This window comes from Anomaloglossus baeobatrachus, chromosome 9 (assembly GCF_048569485.1).
Source record: "Anomaloglossus baeobatrachus isolate aAnoBae1 chromosome 9, aAnoBae1.hap1, whole genome shotgun sequence".
Taxonomy (NCBI): domain Eukaryota; kingdom Metazoa; phylum Chordata; class Amphibia; order Anura; family Aromobatidae; genus Anomaloglossus; species Anomaloglossus baeobatrachus.
The window spans coordinates 113487128-113505822 of record NC_134361.1 but is presented as its reverse complement, the minus strand read 5'-3'; the positions used below and the strand labels follow the sequence as shown (position 1 = coordinate 113505822).

Sequence of the window (18695 nt, the reverse complement as noted above, 5' to 3'; positions counted from 1 at the left end):
AGGTTGCCTTATCCATTGATCAGTTGCAAGATTGCACAGAGACTTCATATGAAGTCTAAAAACACGACGGCTGCAGCCAATCAGTGACTGGCTGTAGTAGATTCACTAGTTATTGAAGAACGATTTTCAGAAAAGGTGATCTGATGTATTGCAGACTATGGTATATCTGCTATTCCAAGGGAATTTCCAGGACTAACTAATAGATTGTTGGACACCCGACACCAGGCACTCTCAATGATCAACTTATGGCTATGTGCACACGCTGCGTTTTTTGCCGCATGCGTTTTTGCCGCGATTTGGTGCGTTTTTGATCTCTGCGTTTTTCCAATGCATTGCATGGGGGGGGAAACGCAGAAAAACGCAGGAAAGAATTGACATGTCCATTTTTTTTTTTTTAAGCTCAAAAACGCAGCTTAAAAAAAGTTGTGTGCGGACAGTAAAAATGAAAACTCATAGACTTTGCTGGGGAAGCAAAGTTATGCAGTTTTGAGGCCAAAAACGCACCCGAAAAACGCGCAAAAAACGCACTGTGTGAACTTACCCTATATCTGCTCCGTTATGGGATGGAAAGCCGAAGCCCAGTACATTGGTGAGAGGCTACTGATGAGTACATGAATTGGGGATGAATTGTACTCATCACTGGTCACAAAATGCACAGAGGCACGGTGATCCACCCTGTACATGGCTTCTATCTGGTCAGCACCAGAGCAGATATCAGCTGATCCGTTGGGATGTCAGGTCATCAGTATGTAGAGTTCCAGACAACCCCTTTAATTAAACTATAGCACTGTCCCATTTTATATACCAGTAGTCTTTAACCATTTAATGCACCATTTGTTTTCTTTCTTAGTTCACCCCAAATACAGAACTCAGGGAATCCATGCAAATACGGTATATCTGCAGAGAGGCTTAACATCTGCACCGATGGGGTTTGGAAACGTACACCCATGCCTTGTACAGTGCTTTGTTGCAGGTTTTCCCCATACGTAATATGCAATATGTAGATATTTATATGATAGTTCCATCTGATATGTCTTTTTATAGAAAGTGACAAGCTCTGAACATGAACACAGGATACATACTTAATTTTTCCAGGATTTCCTCATCTGTCATCTTGGATTTTTTCCGTTGTCGGTCGGTATTCCTGTACAAAGTGCTCGTGCTTGAGTTTTCTGGCTGGGTGGTTACTGGGGAGGTTGAGGCCTCTTTAGCTGGTATAGGTACAGCAACTGGTTCAATGACAGACCGCGTATAAATCTGCAGGAAATACAAAATGTGCAGATATGTATAAAGGTCTGGTGTGGATACATACCACCTGTGTTATATATGCTCTCAAAGAACATCAGCAGGAGATTCAGGACACGGATGTCCTAAAGAAAGCTGAACGGGAGGAGGGACGTTATATTTTCAATGGAGAAAGAACAACTCATTATTATTATTATAGCAAACGTGATTTATGCCAAGGTCAGACGGCCGTAATTTCATGGTCTGTATATAAACGGCTTGGACTGACTGTGGGTCTCCAGACTGGAACTTACAGCCTGATCTATGCCTATGAGGCTGTAAATTTGCAACAGAAGACCCACAGTCAGTGCCGACATTGTGATCCATACACAGACCATCAGACACCCAACGGAGCCAGGTTAGGAATTGAGATTTACAAATATAATTGAGATACATAAACTATATAGTGTTTTATAAGGGAACGATCCAGCAGAACCATAACCAACAGAATCAACTATCTAAAATGTGTACATACACAAAAAATACGTTAGCAGATAGATCTCAAATGCCACCACTTGCATGTGGAGCATAATAAAGGAAATCTGTCAGCAGGTTTTTGCCAAGTAAGCTGAAGCCAGCATGCTGCAAGGGTTATCAGAGAATTCAGGGATGCCTGTGTTGTCAAGATCCGGTCTTTTATATGCTATATTTGTTAAAGCAACAGGACACAAGCGAATCTGACGCCAATATCAGGAGAATGGCAGCCAGCACGCCCCCGCCTCTGATTAACACCTCACTGTCAATCTACAATCTCTACAGAGAGCCTGGTGTGGGCGTGGGACAGCTCTCAGCTCTGCTTCATGACTAAATCTAAATATTCTCATTGTGTCAGAACAGCTGCAGCCAGTAATCTAAGTTATACATCATTGGAATCAGGATCTCTCTGCCTACATCATGCTGCTCTCAGGTGAGGTAGCAAAAACCTCCTGACAGATTCCCTTTAAAAAAAAGCTAAGTCATAGCACACATGGATATACGCTTCATGGGTAATTACTCTGTTATATACCATAGTAATTTAGGCCTTATACAGGACTCTTATTTCCATTTACTATGACTGATAATGGAGTTTTCCTGCACACTTGTGGATATGATTTTCTAGGAGATTACTGGCCACACTTTCTGCATGGGAGTTAAGGGGGCTTTACACGGTAGCGATATTGGTAACGATCTAGTTATCATGCGTACTCGCCTCAATCGTTTGTGCGACACTGGCATATCGCTGCCCATCGCGCACAAAATCGCACTCCCCGTCACACAGCTTACCTGCCCTGCGACGTTGCTATGGCCGGCAATCCGCCTCCTTTCTAAGGGGGTGGGTCGTGCGGCGACGTCACACGGCAGCTGTCCAACAGAAGTGGAGGGGCAGAGATGAGCGGGACGTAAACATGCCGCCCACCTCCTTCCTTCCGCATTGCCGGTGGAGGCAGGTAAGGAGATGTTCCTTCAGTGTCACACACAGCGATGTGTGCTGCCGCAGGAACGAGGAACAACATCGCTAACGAGGGATGACCAATTTTTGGTTTTAGGACGACCTCTCCATGGCAAACGATTTTTGCCACTTTTGCGATCGTTTTAGGTCGCACAAAAGTGTCACACACTGCGATATCGTTAATGACGCCGGATGTGCGTCACTAACGACGTGACCCAGACGATAAAACATTAACGATATCGCAGCGTGTAAAGCCCGCTTTACTTTTGTGATTCCATATTTAGTATAAATCTCTTGCACAATTGGATTTCCTTCAGCTGCCCACAGATATGTGGCTGTAGTAATTGCTGCTCATGTTCTAGTGGTATTGTTCTCCACTGTTTGTATAATATGAGGTCGGCAGTGAAGACCCAGTCTATTTGAACTTTGTTTTTTTTGTATTTTTATATACGCCCACCCCCCTTTTTTCTGTACTTCATATTTTATTCGTATTGTAGATAACATTTATACATTTTATCCATGCCTGGAGATGTGCAACTTCAGATTTTTGTAGGAGACATTCATCCTTTGGAGTTTTCCTCCCATTATTATTGTCTGATGCCGTTCAGGATCATTTGTCCTACATTATATAAGTTGGAAGAGCTGTACATCCACTGGTGAATATATTCTTACAAATAAAGGGGATAACAAGGAAAAGTATCAGCACATTAATAGTCTCCACAATAAACCTCAGTGAATTTTTTATGAGACCACTCCATGATAGCAGCCTAAACCCAAGAAATAAAAGATTTACAATGATACTCCCTTACTTAATTTGTGTTAATTATATAAGGTTTCCTTATTCCAACGGTTTCAATTTTGTGCCATTCAAAAACTATTCAAGGGGTTGTCCAAATTTGGCATGCAAGTCTGCACTCAGTCTTTGTGGCTGCAAACATGTGAATCCTCACAGTGCGCACAATGCGCATTGTAAGGATTTTCTACTGCTAGGAGTAGGCGGCCATGTGACCGCAAGTATGTGATATGCACACTACCGGACATATTCCAACTACCCCATCTAATATAAGTGACCTGAGAGAGGCCATGTATGTGTAGTCGGAATGTGGCCGAAAATGTGCATATCACATACTTGAGCGCTCAGTCTCGCTGACGGCGCTAGAGAATCCTGAGTGTGCGTGCTGCGAGGACTGACATGTCTACAGTCACAAAGAGTGACTGCAGACTTTCATGCTAATTCTGGACAACACTAAGGGGTACTTTACACGCTGCGACATCGCTACCGATATATCGTCGGGGTCACGTCGTTAGTGACGCACATCCGGCGCCCGTAGCGGCATCGCGACGTGTAATACTAATGAGCGACGATCAACGATCGCAAAAACGTTCCAAAACGGTGATCGTTGACACGTCGTTCATTTCCTTAATATCGCTGCTGCCACCAGTATGATGTTCATTGTTCCTGCGGCATCACATATCGCTATGTGTGACACCGCGGGAGCGACGAACATCTCCTTACCTGCGTCCACCGGCAATGCGGAAGGAAGGAGGTGGGCGGGATGTTATGTCCCACTCATCTCCGCCCCTCCGCTTCTATTGGCTGGCCGCTTATTGACGCCGCAGTGACATCGCTATGATGCCGAACGCACCTCCCCCTTGAAGAAGGGATTGTTCGGCGGTCACAGCGACGTCGCTGACCAGGTATGTGCGTGTGACACTGCCATAGCGATAATGTCAGCTACAGCAGCGAGCACCAAATGTCGCACGAGCGACGGGGGCGGGTGCTATCGCGTTCGATGTCGCTATCAATTGCTAGCGATGTCGCAGCGTGTAAAGCACCCCTTAGTGTTCACAAATAAATAACCACCAGCAATCTCTAAGTATGGAGAGTAATGAAAGCACATCCAGGGAAAATAAGTTTTTATCAACTTGCAAGACTATTCCAATCCAGTGAGCTTTTCTTTATCATAAGCATAAACCAGTAGTGTTGAGGATTTATACAGGCGCTGACAATCAGTTCTTACAGCACTGAGTCACTAAAATAAAAAGTGTCGATCATTATATCAGCATTTCACTGGATGTGCTGCCTCACTCTGTATATTGGTTGATTGTTGGATCTGGTCCTTGGATTTACAACCCTATTATATAAAATACATACAAGGTGATGGTCTATAAAAAGAATGACTTCTTGTATGTTAATCTATTCCTGTGAATTAAAGTAGTAGATACGCATTTTAAAAAAAGCTGAGCAAATCCTCAAAATAATGCATTTGAGGAATTCGGGTGTGTAGAGCTGCCAGACGGGTGCACCCAACAGATCCTCCTCCTGCGGAGCTGAAATCTGCATTCTGAAGGCCTGAAGTGTCTAACGCCTGGTTGCTCGAAGGAGATTGACAACTACACTCCTCAAGGAAATTAGAAATAAAATGTTCAAAATATTTAAAATATTTTCAGTATTGAGTATGTGCACCAGGGGCAGAAATATAAGCACTCATGTGCCTTGACCGCTAGCAATGAACCACTTTTACTAAAACAACAGGAGGTTCAAGTTAAAAAATAGCCCCAGTGTGAAAATTACAAGATTTCTATTTATGTATATCTTTAATAAGGGTTGCCAAAAATATCCAAAAATATCTTTAAGACAAGAACCGGTCTTTTATAATAGGTAATTTTGAGATATCAAATTCCCTTTATAAAGCACTTCACAGTTTATACTACAAGATTATTTTTTTAGGCATTTAATGTTCTTGTATTAGCACAAGCAGCAGTGGGGACAATACGTATCTGTTAGCATAGTTAGGAGTGAAGGGATTCTTACAGATTTTGTGTGTTCAGGGCGTGGGGCTATCACAGGTGGAGGCTCATCCTCCTCCTCCTCTTCTTCTTCTTCATCCTCCTCCTCGGAGACAGGCGGCGCTAGAGGGGGCTCGGACGCAGTCTTTGTGTTCTGGAATAGAAATGATAAAATAAAGAGGTCACCCTGTTGTCTTCTTGGTTTCTGGCGGCGACCAAATAAACAAAAAACAATTAAAACCCAACTCCTTCACTGCTCTCTGCTAAAAACACAAGCAGTCCAATGTCATTTCCTTAAAACGTTTATCATCATGGACCTCTTAAAAGGAACAGGTCATATTATCCATGCAATTCAATCTGCAAGGCAATATGTTATACAGATTGATATACAGTGGAACCTTGGTTTATGAGAACAATCCGTTCTGGGACTGTGCTTGTTAACCAAGTTACTCGTCTAGCAAAGCAAGATTTCCCATAGGAAATAATGTAAGCTCAGACAATTCGTTCCACATCTTGTGCAATGTCCCATCCTGGTCCCCTATTATGTCATTCCAAACACGCACACAAACACACACATTATGCTCACCTTACCTTCCGTTCCATCGCCGGCCTCCCGCTTCTTGTAGTTCGCCGGTACAGGATGTGTATCGGATAACCATCGCGACCGATGCCGGAGCTTCCGCTGCCAGAGCGCTAATGTCAAAGGCAGGAGCAGCTTGCCTCTGATTGGTCAGCGCGCTGCCTTTGAGAGCAGCTGACAGCGGAAGTTCCTCCATCGTCGCGATTGTTACCCGATACACATCCTGTACCGGCGAACTACAAGAACCAGGAGGCCGGCGAGGGAATGGAAGGTAGGGTGAGCATAATCTGTGTGTGTTTGTGTGTGTCTATGCGGACTGCAAGAGCGGGTCAGAGCGCGGTGAAAGTACAGAACCGGAAGTGTGTGCAGTGAGTATTTGCTCGTACGGCAAAGCTTGCTCGTAAACTGAGTTACAAATTTACAGCAAGCTTTGCTCGTATAGCGAAATACTCGCACACCAAGTTACTCGTAAACCGAGGTTTCACTGTATAATTTTATGGAAATTATTCACTATAACTTGTATTTTTTTTTCATTTAAACCTCTGCTCGTTTTGGACTTTTGAGTCCGGCAGACGGCTCTCATCAGTGATTGCCTGCACACCAATACAAGAAAGGCTGTCAGAGAAAGAGGTCATTAACGGATTAGCTGTGCCTGCTTGGCTCAAAATCACAATATGAGCAGAGGTTCAATTCAAATGAATAAAACACACGTTACACTGACTGATGTATAGGCTTTCATGTACGCTCCTATTTATCTCATAGAATTAAATTGCTCTTTCATAAAACGTTCAGTATCTGGCTCTGTATTATCATGATGTAAAATCTCCAGATGACAGGTCTTGTATCTAGTGATGAGCAAGCACTACCATGCTTGCGTGTTCAGTACTGGTAACCAGCCACTGGATGCTCAGATGGGCGCGACTTAAGTACAGAGTATAATGGAAGTCAATGGGGGACTTGAACATTTTTCCGAGATCTCTTCCAAAAAATGCTCAAGTTCCCCATTGAATTCCATTACACTAGGTCACTCAAGTCACGCCCATCCGAGCATTCAACTGCTGGTTACAAGTGCCGAGCACCCGAGCATGGTAGTGCTCACTCATCACTACTCGTTACGAGTACAGAGCACCCGAGCATTGTAGTGCTCACTCATCACTACTCGTTACGAGTACAGAGCACCCGAGCATTGTAGTGCTCACTCATCACTACTCGTTACGAGTACCGAGCACCTGAGCATGGTAGTGCTCACTCATCACTACTCGTTACGAGTACCGAGCACCCGAGCATGGTAGTGCTCACTCACCACTACTCGTTACGAGTACCGAGCACCCGAGCATGGTAGTGGTCACTCATCACTACTCGTTACGAGTACCGAGCACCCGAGCATGGTAGTGCTCACTCATCACTACTCGTTACGAGTACCGAGCATGGTAGAGCTTGCTCATCACTACACGTTACTAGAGTTGAGCAAGTACCTAACTATTCGTACTCACCATACTCATAACAAGTACTGTCTACTACTTGCGCATTTGTTCCGAATAGTGTATGCAATGCAAGTCAATGGGGAAAATTCGCAATGTAACAAGTAACCTGAATGCCGTATGTTTTGTGCAAGTAGCAAATAGTTGAGAATTCGGGTTACTCGTTATTTTGTGAGTTTTTCCCCATTGACTTGCATAGCACATGCTATTCAGAACAAATACGGGAGTATTAGACAATATTCGTTATGAGTATAGCAAGTACGAATAGTTAGATACTCGCTCAACTTTAGTCATTATGAGTATTGAGCACCTGAACAGGTTAGTACCCGCTCATCACTACTCGTTACAAGTACAGAGCACCCAAGCATGGTAGTGCTCACTTATCACTACTCGTTACGAATACAAAGCACGGTAGTGCCCGCTCATCACTACTCGTTACAAGTACCGAGCACATGAGCATGGTAGTGCCCGCTCATCACTACTCGTTACAAGTACAGAGCACCTGAGCATGGTAGTGCCTGCTCATCACTACTCGTTACAAGTACCGAGCACATGAGCATGGTAGTGCCCGCTCATCACTACTCGTTACAAGTACCGAGCACATGAGCATGGAAGTGCCCGCTCATCACTACTTGTTTCCCATTTGCTTCAGGTGTTGTGCCTAATATAAGAATCAGTACTACCGGGTCCTTACAGAAAATCATTCTGCTGGATGACAGCAACAGGTTCTGTACAATCAGAAGCTTCTTTAGAGACACTCGAAGGTAAAAGCTCAAATCAGAAAAGCTAATAATGAAAGAAGCAATCCCAATCCTAATTTTTAATGCCTAAGGATGTGCAAGTGTGTACTGTAGTGTAAGTGTGCTAATATACCTAATCTCTGTTTTTCCCATTTTTGAGCGCTGCTCATGTAATTTCTATTCTAACTTGCCAGATCTCATTGGGGATTATGTGTGAACCAGAAGTTGCTCTGAAAATCCAAGTCTATGGAGCCTTATTCTGACGTTCGTATATAGCGGACGTCGTTCAGTGGCTGTTGGCGTCTTATCTAAATGGACCCCAAGTTGTGATCATTATCAGACTCTTAACTAGTCAGGATTTATATATTTTTTTTTTACAGCTAATAAAGTGCCTGGCAGGTCACTGATATTACTGTATTTTTGTCTGGTTATACATAAAGGTTATAGATCCACTGCTATCAGCTAGAATATACAGAATACAGCACTATGCTCCTTACCAGAGAGTGAGCAGCGATATATCCATGTGCACTTTTATCTGCAATAGAAAAACAGAGAGATGTATAATATAAACTTGTCTCAGACGTATCACAAGCATGGCCGCTAATCTTCCCTACGTCTGTGAAAGTACAGCAATCTTACAAAGTACAGAATCATAAAAAAATGGATATCAATAAAATTACTGTTTTAGTTAAAATTGAATGCGATTGAAGGGATGATGGCGGAGGGGCACACGTCAGTCCCCTTCATTATGCACCACACCTATGTGCGATTTTGTTTTCCTCCTCACAACTTCCCACCAATGTGCGTGTTGTAATAAGTGACATCATGTACGTGAACAGTATAAAGTATCGCTGAGCCAGGGAATACGAGAGAGAAAGCGCTTCATCCTGCCCACGTACAAGACCACGCTCACCATGACACACACTATGGGGTAAGACCGGCTCAGGAGAAAAATCAAGTGTATGATGGAAGCAAACCACTGGCCAAGTCCCAAGAAGAAGGCATCGAACACAGATGATCCATGAGGAGGAAATTACAGGAATATTCGAAAAATACACACCAAGGATATAATAAAATCACACATGGTCTGCTATAGCAGATAGGATCCACTACACCAGTCATGCTTATAGACAGGATCCACTACACCAGCCAAGCTTATAGACAGGATCAACTACACCAGCCATGCTTATACTGTAGACAGGATCCGCTACACCAGCCAAGCTTATAGACAGGATCCACTACACCAGCCATGCTTATAGACAGGATCCACTACACCAGCCAAGCTTATAGACAGGATCAACTACACCAGCCAAGCTTATAGACAGGATCCACTACACCAGCCATGCTTATACTGTAGACAGGATCCACTACACCAGCCATGCTTATAGACAGGATCCACTACACCAGCCATGCTTATAGACAGGATCCACTACACCAGCCATGCTTATACTGTAGACAGGATCCGCTACACCAGCCATGCTTATAGACAGGATCCACTACACCAGCCATGCTTATACTGTAGACAGGATCCGCTACACCAGCCAAGCTTATACTGTAGACAGGATCCACTACACCAGCCAAGCTTATAGACAGGATCCACTACACTAGCCATGCTTATAGACAGGATCCACTACACCAGCCAAGCTTATACTGTAGACAGGATCCACTACACCAGCCAAGCTTATAGACAGGATCCACTACACCAGCCAAGCTTATAGACAGGATCCACTACACCAGCCAAGCTAGACCGGATCCACCACATCAGCCAAGCTTATAGACAGGATCCACTACACCAGCCAAGCTTATAGACAGGATCCACTACACCAGCCAAGCTTATACTGTAGACAGGATCCACTACCCCAGCCAAGCTTATAGACAGGATCCACTACCCCAGCCAAGCTTTAGACAGGATCCACTACACCAGGCAAGCTTTAGACAGGATCCACTACACCAGCCAATCTTTTAGACAGGATCCACTACACCAGCCATGCTTATTTACGTGATAACTAAGGGTTTGTTTGTTTTTAATTGTTCTTTTTGAGAAGTGATTGGAATTAAAAGGTATTATTTGATGCCACATTTGTAGGATTCTTTGAAAGTTTATCATGTCTAGGTCCGACTTAATTTTGTTTGTTGGGGAATGACTTAAAATGTGCCGGAGTAATTATTATTTCCGTTAACGGGAATCTGTTACCAGGTATTTGATACCACATCTGACAGCAGCATAATGTAGGAGCAGAGAGCCTGATTCCAGCGATGTGTGCAGCCGTTTTGTTTTATCTGCTGATCTAGCAGTTCCCTGAATGCTGAGCTGTGTATAGCTCCACCCCCACCGTTGATTGACAGCTTTCTGTGTACACTGTACATTGACAGAAAACTGCTAAATCAATATTGAAGGTGGGAATAAAGAGAGGAGGAAGACTGCATGGCACGAGACATCTAGTCCTATAGTGATAATCTCCTGCTCATAAAATGCTGATTCTATTGAAACAATAACACAGCCTAGAAAGTAACATCTCTGGAAAAAGGGGTTTTGCCCCTAAATCATACTGATTTCAGATTACAATCAAACCAAAAAAATGATCTGGAGCATGAATTGATATACATGCAACTTATAAGCGCATGTTTACACTGCCCCGGTAACAGAACACCACTTTTCCTAGAGGATAGATAACGCTGCCGATATATAATGCCACTGAACAGGGCAGAGCAAATTATTGTAGTGCGCTTGCACAGGACCTCTGTGTCGTTTTGTGTGGATGACGTAGGATGCGTCATGCACCCAGGCTTCAGAAGAAGGAGGACAAAGATGGCCGAAAGAGGAGGCGCCGCGCCCGGAGAAAGGAGCAACCCATCCGACCAGTCTGCCACATACCGACCATTAGGTGAGTATTATAAAGTGTTTTGTTACGTTCTACACAGCGGCCTGGGCTCCTATATACATATAGCATGTTTGAATGTTGTATATAAAAGCCCACTGGTGGTGGCCGCAGCTTATAGGCCCCAAATTTGGTGCCAGGTTCCGTTTAATATAATCAATAATCACTTTTTTTCTAAATATAGGGGATTCTGCTTCCAAATGGCAGTATATATCGGCAGCATTCTCTATCCTCTAGGAAAAGTGGTGTTCTGTTACGGGGGCTCTTGTATTCAATAAGGAATCTGGCATGGTAGAATATGTATCCATATCAATAAATTAATTCTTGTCACTTTACCTCCAGAAGTAAAGCTCATGTATTTCTGGTTGTTCACAGTCTCTTTGGAATCATAGAATTTGAGGACATCTAACACAGCCTGAGGATTCTTCTTTTGCTCCAATTTGGTGATGTTTGAGGTCTGCAGTAATCGAGCCCATTGCTCTGGGATTCCCTGCATAACAAGGGGCAAAATAGAAGATTCAGAGCAGTCCATCTTCAGCCACTTCAGGTTAAAAAGAAGACATTAGGAGAAGGTTGGGTTGGAGACCTTGGTTTTGCTATATGGGTGAGACCTTGGTTTTGCTAGAAATGCATTCAATGCCTTCAAACAACAAAGAAAACCAGGATCCCAGATGAAGAAAAGAATATAACATTATGGTTGTGAGAGAGAAAACGATGAATGAACCATGTCTGCAAACCATGTCTTTCATGAAATATGGTGGAGGGTTAGCTCTACTATGGTGGTAAGGTACAAAAACACAAATGACCATATATACAGTGCAGTTGAAATATGTGTTTGTGAGCTTCTATCGTAATCGGCATGGTACTATATTCCGCTTTGCCATTAGTAAATTGGTTGAAAGGGTTAAAGATCATGTCTAGATGAGGAGGCAACTAGTCAGCACCTTTGTGTGAGGTCAACCAGTTACCCAGTCGCCTTATATTTCTCTAAAAAAAAAGTGAAAATTACGCCTATAGAGGAATGATAAAAGTGCCTTTCACATCTACTATGCATCCTAATCAATCGTTTGCTGTATGCATCAGTGCTGCAGATTTATTATATTAGTATACACCATGATTATACTGTCCAAAGTAAAATCGACAAATCAGAAAACATTTGTGAGAGATCAGGACACTTAATCCAAGATTGTGCAAAACCAATAGGTGTTTACGCTTCAGAATTGGTATTGGCCTTTGTACAATATCAAATACCTTATCCTTGAGAATATGAAAGAAACCAATCAGAATGGTCATAGTGAAGGCCATTCAAGCCTACTGCCAGTAAAATATATAAAAAATCATTTTCTGTAGTGCTTAATAGAAGACTGGTGTCATCATACTGTGCAAAAGTTTTAGCCAGTTGCGGGAAAAAAAAGCTGCAAATGCTTTAAAAACCCCCCGAAGGTTTAATAGCATAGTTATTAACAAATGCAAGGTGAATAAACAAAAAAGAAATATAGATCAAATCAATATTTGTTGTGATCACCTTTTGCCTTCAAAACAAACGGCATCAATTATTCTAAGTACACTTGCAAAAAGCCTTGAATTGTTGGATTATAGTCAGCTGTATGAGAAACCAATTGTATCAACACGTGATAATGATCATCATATTCATATGGAGATTGAAAGTTAGTAACTGATTCTACTGTGTAAAAGGGTTAAAATTGAACCTATCAGGTGCAATATGCACCCAGAACCATGAGCAGTTCTGGGTGCATATTACTAACCCCTGCCTAACCGTCCCTGTATCTAGTATTTCTAAAGATCCTACATGACATGCTAATGAGGCCAATATTAGTTCCCTTGACTAGTCAGCCCCCTTAGCATATAAGCACGTCCCTGTGGGCGTACCAACATGCTAATGAATGCGCAGCGCCAGAGGCATGGTTGCGCTCACCTCTGCTGCCATTGCTGGATTTCGGCTCAGTGCGCATGATCCCGCACTTTCGGTCATGCACACTACACGAGTTTGAAGCCAGGACGCATACACCCGGCTTCAGAGATGGTATGACTGAAAGTCCAGGACCATGCGCACTGAGCCAAAATCCAGGAGCCGGACGTGATGACAGCAGAGGTGAGCGCAACCATCCTCTGAAGCTGCACATTCATTAGCATATTAGTATGCCCACAGGGGCGTGCTTACATGCTAAGGGGGCAGACTAGCCAAGGGAACGAACGCCCTTGTGACTAGTTGCTGGCCTCATTAGCATATCATATGGGATCTTTAGAAATACATTTTCTAAAGATCTCTTTATGTATGCTACAATAGGCTTGGACTGCTAGGCAGGGATTAGCAATATGCACCCAGAACTGCTCGTGGTTCTAGGTGCATATTGCACCTGACAGGTTCCCTTTAAAACTGGATGACAAACAGCCAAACTCTGCGACAATGCTGAGAGTGTTGAAGACGGTTTCATGGCACTGGTCATACACCATGGAAAGACTAGCATAGGAACAAGACAAGGTAGTTATACTGCATCAGCAAGGTCTCGTCCAGGCAAAGATTTCAAAGCGGACCGACATTTCATGATGGGTTGTTCAAACTTTTGAAGGAGCAGCAAAAAAATGGGCAATGCTGAGCAGTGTAGACACCGTGATCGGCCAAGTAAACTTAGTGCAGCAGAAGGACAGATGATTCATCAAAATCGGAAAACGTACAGCAGTGTCATCTGCTCAGAACTAGCAGCAATCAATGCAAGAATTACAGCCAAAAAGTCATACCTTTGACATGGAAACAAGTTCAAGTGACTCAACTATGCACTTTGTCATAGGAACTGGGGTGCAAGAAAAAAAAGCTAGCAGGGCTCTGAACTGATGAGTCAAAATAGGATGATATTTTACTGTAACAGAAGGCAGTTTGTCTGCCAAAGGGCTGAGAGTGATAATGAGATAAAGTCAACAGTGAAGCATGGTGGAGGTTCCTTGCAAGTATGCGGCTATATATCAAACAAATTGAGTTGTAGGTTTGGCCAGACTAAATGGTGTCCTTAATGCTGAGAAATACAGACAGAGTTATCCATCATGCAATACAAATAGGGCAGCATGTGATTGTATTTTTAAGAAGGACAACAACCCCAAAGAAAGAACCATCTTCAGGGTATATAAGAACAAGGAGTCTTGGAAGTGATGACACGGCCCCCACAGAACCTTGATCTCAACATCATTAAGTCTGTCTGGGAGCACATGAAGAGACAGAAGGATTTTCACAAGCCTAAATACAGAGATGATCTGTGGTTAGTTCTCAAAGATGTTTGGAACAACCGCCCTGCTGAGTTCCTTAAAAAATGTATGGAAGACGTAGAAGATGTTGCTGCATTGAAGGCAAAGGGCGCTCACACCCAATTTTGTTTTTTTTTGCTTTCGATTTCCCTTTTTTTTTTCATTTATTTTCCATTTTATTAATTAATAAAAACTATTAGCACTCCTGTTTTTAAAAGCATTCTTACTTTACTGCATTTTTTTCACACCTGCCGAAAACCTTTGCACTGTACTGTACATCCTAGCTTATTTGTTTTATAGCTTTGGAATTACTTCTACTGAGAAATCTCACTCGGATGCCATCACATTCTGCCAAAAAGCATAAACATATACAATAAAAACTAGTGTTGTCCAAATTCTATTACAACTATTTTAATGCACGAGGCCCAGTATTTGCTAAGGCTATGTTCACATTTCCGTTTTTTTTTTTGCATCAGTCACCTGTGTTGTTTGATGCTTGTGACTGATGCATTGGACAACGGGTGAGAAGAAATGGAATTGACTGTCATGAAAAAGCAGATTCCGTTTGTGAAATGAAGGAAGAAAGAAAGAAAGAAAGAAAGAAAGAAAGAAAAAAAGGAAAGAAAAAAAGGAAAGACAGAAAGGAAGGAAGAAAGAAAGAAAGAAAGAAAGAAAGAAAGAAAGAAAGAAAGAAAAAAAAAAAATGATCTCAGACGATTTCCAACCTACGCCTGACATGCTGGGCATGCTCAGTACAACAAGACGGAATCCTGCACGGAATTCGTTGCGTGACGCATGACAATGGAATCCTGCACCATTGACACACATTATGCCTCCTGACGGATTACGACGGAATCATGACGGGTGCGTTTTCTTGTCATTACAAAAAAACGTTGCATTCTGCGTCCCTCCCGCCTAACGGTCAGTCACTAAACTACTGATGTGTCGTGCGGCGGGTGCAACGCAAGGTCATCAGTCACAATATGCCGCTCATACAAGTCTATGCAAAACAACAGAATCTGCCAAACGGGTTTCGATGTTTCTCAGAGCAGCGAATTGTGACTGATACAAAAATAATGGAAGTGTGAACATAGCCTTATTAAAAATGTGAAGGTACAGAGAATTCTCACAATGTCAGTAATCACATATTTGATCATCAAACTATTACAGTAAAAAGAATCAAGTTCTACATAACTTTTTATTAAATGTGGTGATTTATAGGGTGTCAGTTTCTTAATGACTATCAATCCTTAGAATAGGACATAAATATCGACTCCATTGGCGTCCACAACCTGCAGTTTTCAGATCCCAATGGTGGCCAGATGTAAAAAGTATATACAGCCAGAATACGGTAGCACATAGGCCGTTCTCAGGTTTTGCAGATCAGCTCTTGGGGTAAGGTTTATAGAACGGCCCCTTTGCAGTGTACAGAACAGTTTTCATACACCGATTACATTCGGCCCCGCTAGAGACGCAAACAGCTGATCAGGAGGAGAGCCGGACACTCACTAATCGGATACTGGAGACATATTAAGGAGATGCCATCAATGTCCTTAGAGGTCATCGTAGAGCAGAAAATATAGAGGATGAAAAAGTCTCATACGAGTTGAATCATTGCCTAAAAGAATGTAACCAAAATGTTTTTTTTGTTTTTGTCTACTTTAAAGTTTTCTTTTCCCCACTATTTAGGATGGATAAAACTAATTAGCAAGTAAGGACAAAATGCAGAAGATTGGAACAATCTCTTTTTAGATATATAGGACACCTTTTTAGCACCGGCTTTCTTTTCAGTGATGCTCCCTATTTACAGTAGATCTATGAACGTTTTTTTTATTTCATTTTTTTTTTATTCCCGAGTAATTAAAAGTAAACCAGCTCCATAGTTCTTCATAAGACATTCATTTATCTTGGCCCCCATTCTGTGTGTGCTTAAGGCGGGCTTTGCACACTACGATATCGCAGGTGCGATGTCGGTGGGGTCAAATTGAAAATGACGCACTTCCGGCATCGCATGCGACATCGTAGTGTGTAAAGGCTCGATGATACGATTAACGAGCGCAAAATCGTCGTAATCGTATCATCGGTGCAGCGTCGGCGTAATCCATAATTACGCTGACACGACAGTCCGATGTTGTTGCTCGCTCCTGTGGCAGCACACATCGCTGTGTGTGAAGCCGCAGGAGCGAAGAACTTCTCCTACCAGCGTCACTGCGCCTTCCGTAGGATATGCGGAAGGAAGGAGGTGGGCGGGATGTTTACATCCCACTCATCTCCGCCCCTCCGCTCCGATTGGCTGCCTGCCGTGTGACGTCGCAGTGACGCCGCACGACCCGCCCCCTTAACAAGGAGGCGGGTCGCCGGCCAGAGCGACGGTCGCAGGGCAGGTGAGTCCATGTGAAGCTGCCGTATCGATAATGTTCGCTACGGCAGCTATCACAAGGATATCGCCGCTGCGACGGGGGCGGGGACTATCGCGCTCGGCATCGCAGCATCGGCCTGCGATGTCGCAGCGTGCAAAGTACCCCTAAGAGCCACACTTAAGGTACCGTCACACTTAACGACGCTCCAGCGATGCCACCAGCGATCTGACCTGGCAGGGATCGCTGGAGCGTCGTTACATGGTCGCTGGTGAGCTGTCAATCAGGCAGATCTCCACAGCAATCAGAGATCAGCCACCAGCGACCCGTGTAACAACGCTGTGCTTGGTAACCATAGTACACATCGGGTTACTAAGCAAAGCGCTTTGCTTATAGTTACCCGATGTGTACCTTGGCTATGTGAGCAGGGAGCCAGCTTCTAGAAGCTGCGGACATTGGTAACCAAGGTAAATATCGGGTAACCAAACAAAGCCTTTGCTTGGTTACCCGATGTGTACCTTGGTTACCAGTGTCCGCAGAAGCCGGCTCCCTGCACATTCAGATCGTTGCTCTCTCGCTGTCACACACAGCGATGTGTGCTTCACAGCGGGAGAGCAACGACCAAAAAATGGTCCAGGACATTCAGTAACAACCAGCGACCTCACAGCAGGGGCCAGGTCATTGCTGGATGTTACACACAGCAACATCGCTAGCAAGATCCCTGTTGCGTCACAAAAACTGTGACTCAGCAGCGATGTTGCTAGTGATGTCGCTTAGTGAGACGTGGCCTAAAGCCTTCATCATAATCTACATTCTTCACTGAGCTTCGTATGACAAGCCAAATAGTCTCTACACTATATGGAATCAAGGAGACCAACCTACAAAACATTTCACTGCTCTAGTACTATCAGAATGAAGGTTTTTGCATTGTAAGGTTTGTCCAGGATTGAAAGAAGGTTTAGGAGTTGGATGGGGCTGTGTCCGGTATTACAGCTCCAACCCATGAAAATAATGCACCCTCATTTCTTTTATTGTACTAGAGATGAGCGAGCACTACCATGCTTGGGTGCTCGGTACTCATAAGGAGCAGTTAGATGCTCAAATGGGAGCGACTCAAATACCCAGGTAGAATGGAAGTCAATGGGCGACTAGAGCATTTTTCCAGGAAGATTTCATAGAAAAATGCTAGTTTCCCATTAACTTCCATTATACTCGGGTACTCGAGTCTTGCCCATCTGAGCATTCAAATGCTTGTTAAGAGTATTGAGCACCCGAGCATGGTAGGGCTCGCTTATCATTACTAATGAGCACTTAAATGCTCGGAAGGGCTCACCTTGTGTACCAAGTATAATGGAAGTCAATGGGGAACTCAAGCAAGTAAGGACTTCCAGCACTTAAAGTGCTTATAGAATATAAGTAAGAGGAGCTCCAGCACTTACAGTGCTTATAGAATATAAGTAAGAGGAGCTCCAGCACTTACAGTGCTTATAGAATATAAGTAAGAGGAGCTCCAGCACCTAGTGCTTATAGAATACAAGTAAGAGGAGCTCCAGCACCTAGTGCTTATAGAATATAAGTAAGAGGAGCTCCAGCACCTAGTGCTTATAGAATATAAGTAAGAGGAGCTCCAGCACTTACAGTGCTTATAGAATATAAGTAAGAGGAGCTCCAGCACCTAGTGCTTAAAGAATACAAGTAAGAGGAGCTCCAGCACTTACAGCGCTTATAAAATATAAGTAAGAGGAGCTCCAGCACTTACAGTGCTTATAGAATATAAGTAAGAGGAGCTCCAGCACTTACAGTGCTTATAGAATATAAGTAAGAGGAGCTCCAGCACCTAGTGCTTATAGAATATAAGTAAGAGGAGCTCCAGCACCTAGTGCTTATAGAATATAAG

General features: G+C 43.4%; 1 protein-coding gene across 4 annotated transcripts in view; it reads right to left on the bottom strand.

Moving 5' to 3' along the window:
- The window catches only part of PAK3 (p21 (RAC1) activated kinase 3), a 238133-nt gene that overhangs the window by 33738 nt on the left and 185700 nt on the right, over positions 1–18695 (bottom strand). For all 4 annotated transcript variants that reach the window (XM_075323941.1, XM_075323943.1, XM_075323942.1 and 1 more), the window contains 4 exons: positions 11520–11673; positions 8802–8839; positions 5529–5657; positions 1083–1257 (listed from right to left, as the gene is read on the bottom strand). In XM_075323941.1, the coding sequence (XP_075180056.1) occupies positions 1083–1257; positions 5529–5657; positions 8802–8839; positions 11520–11673 (496 nt within the window). The remainder of the gene's footprint in view (positions 1–1082; positions 1258–5528; positions 5658–8801; positions 8840–11519; positions 11674–18695) is intronic.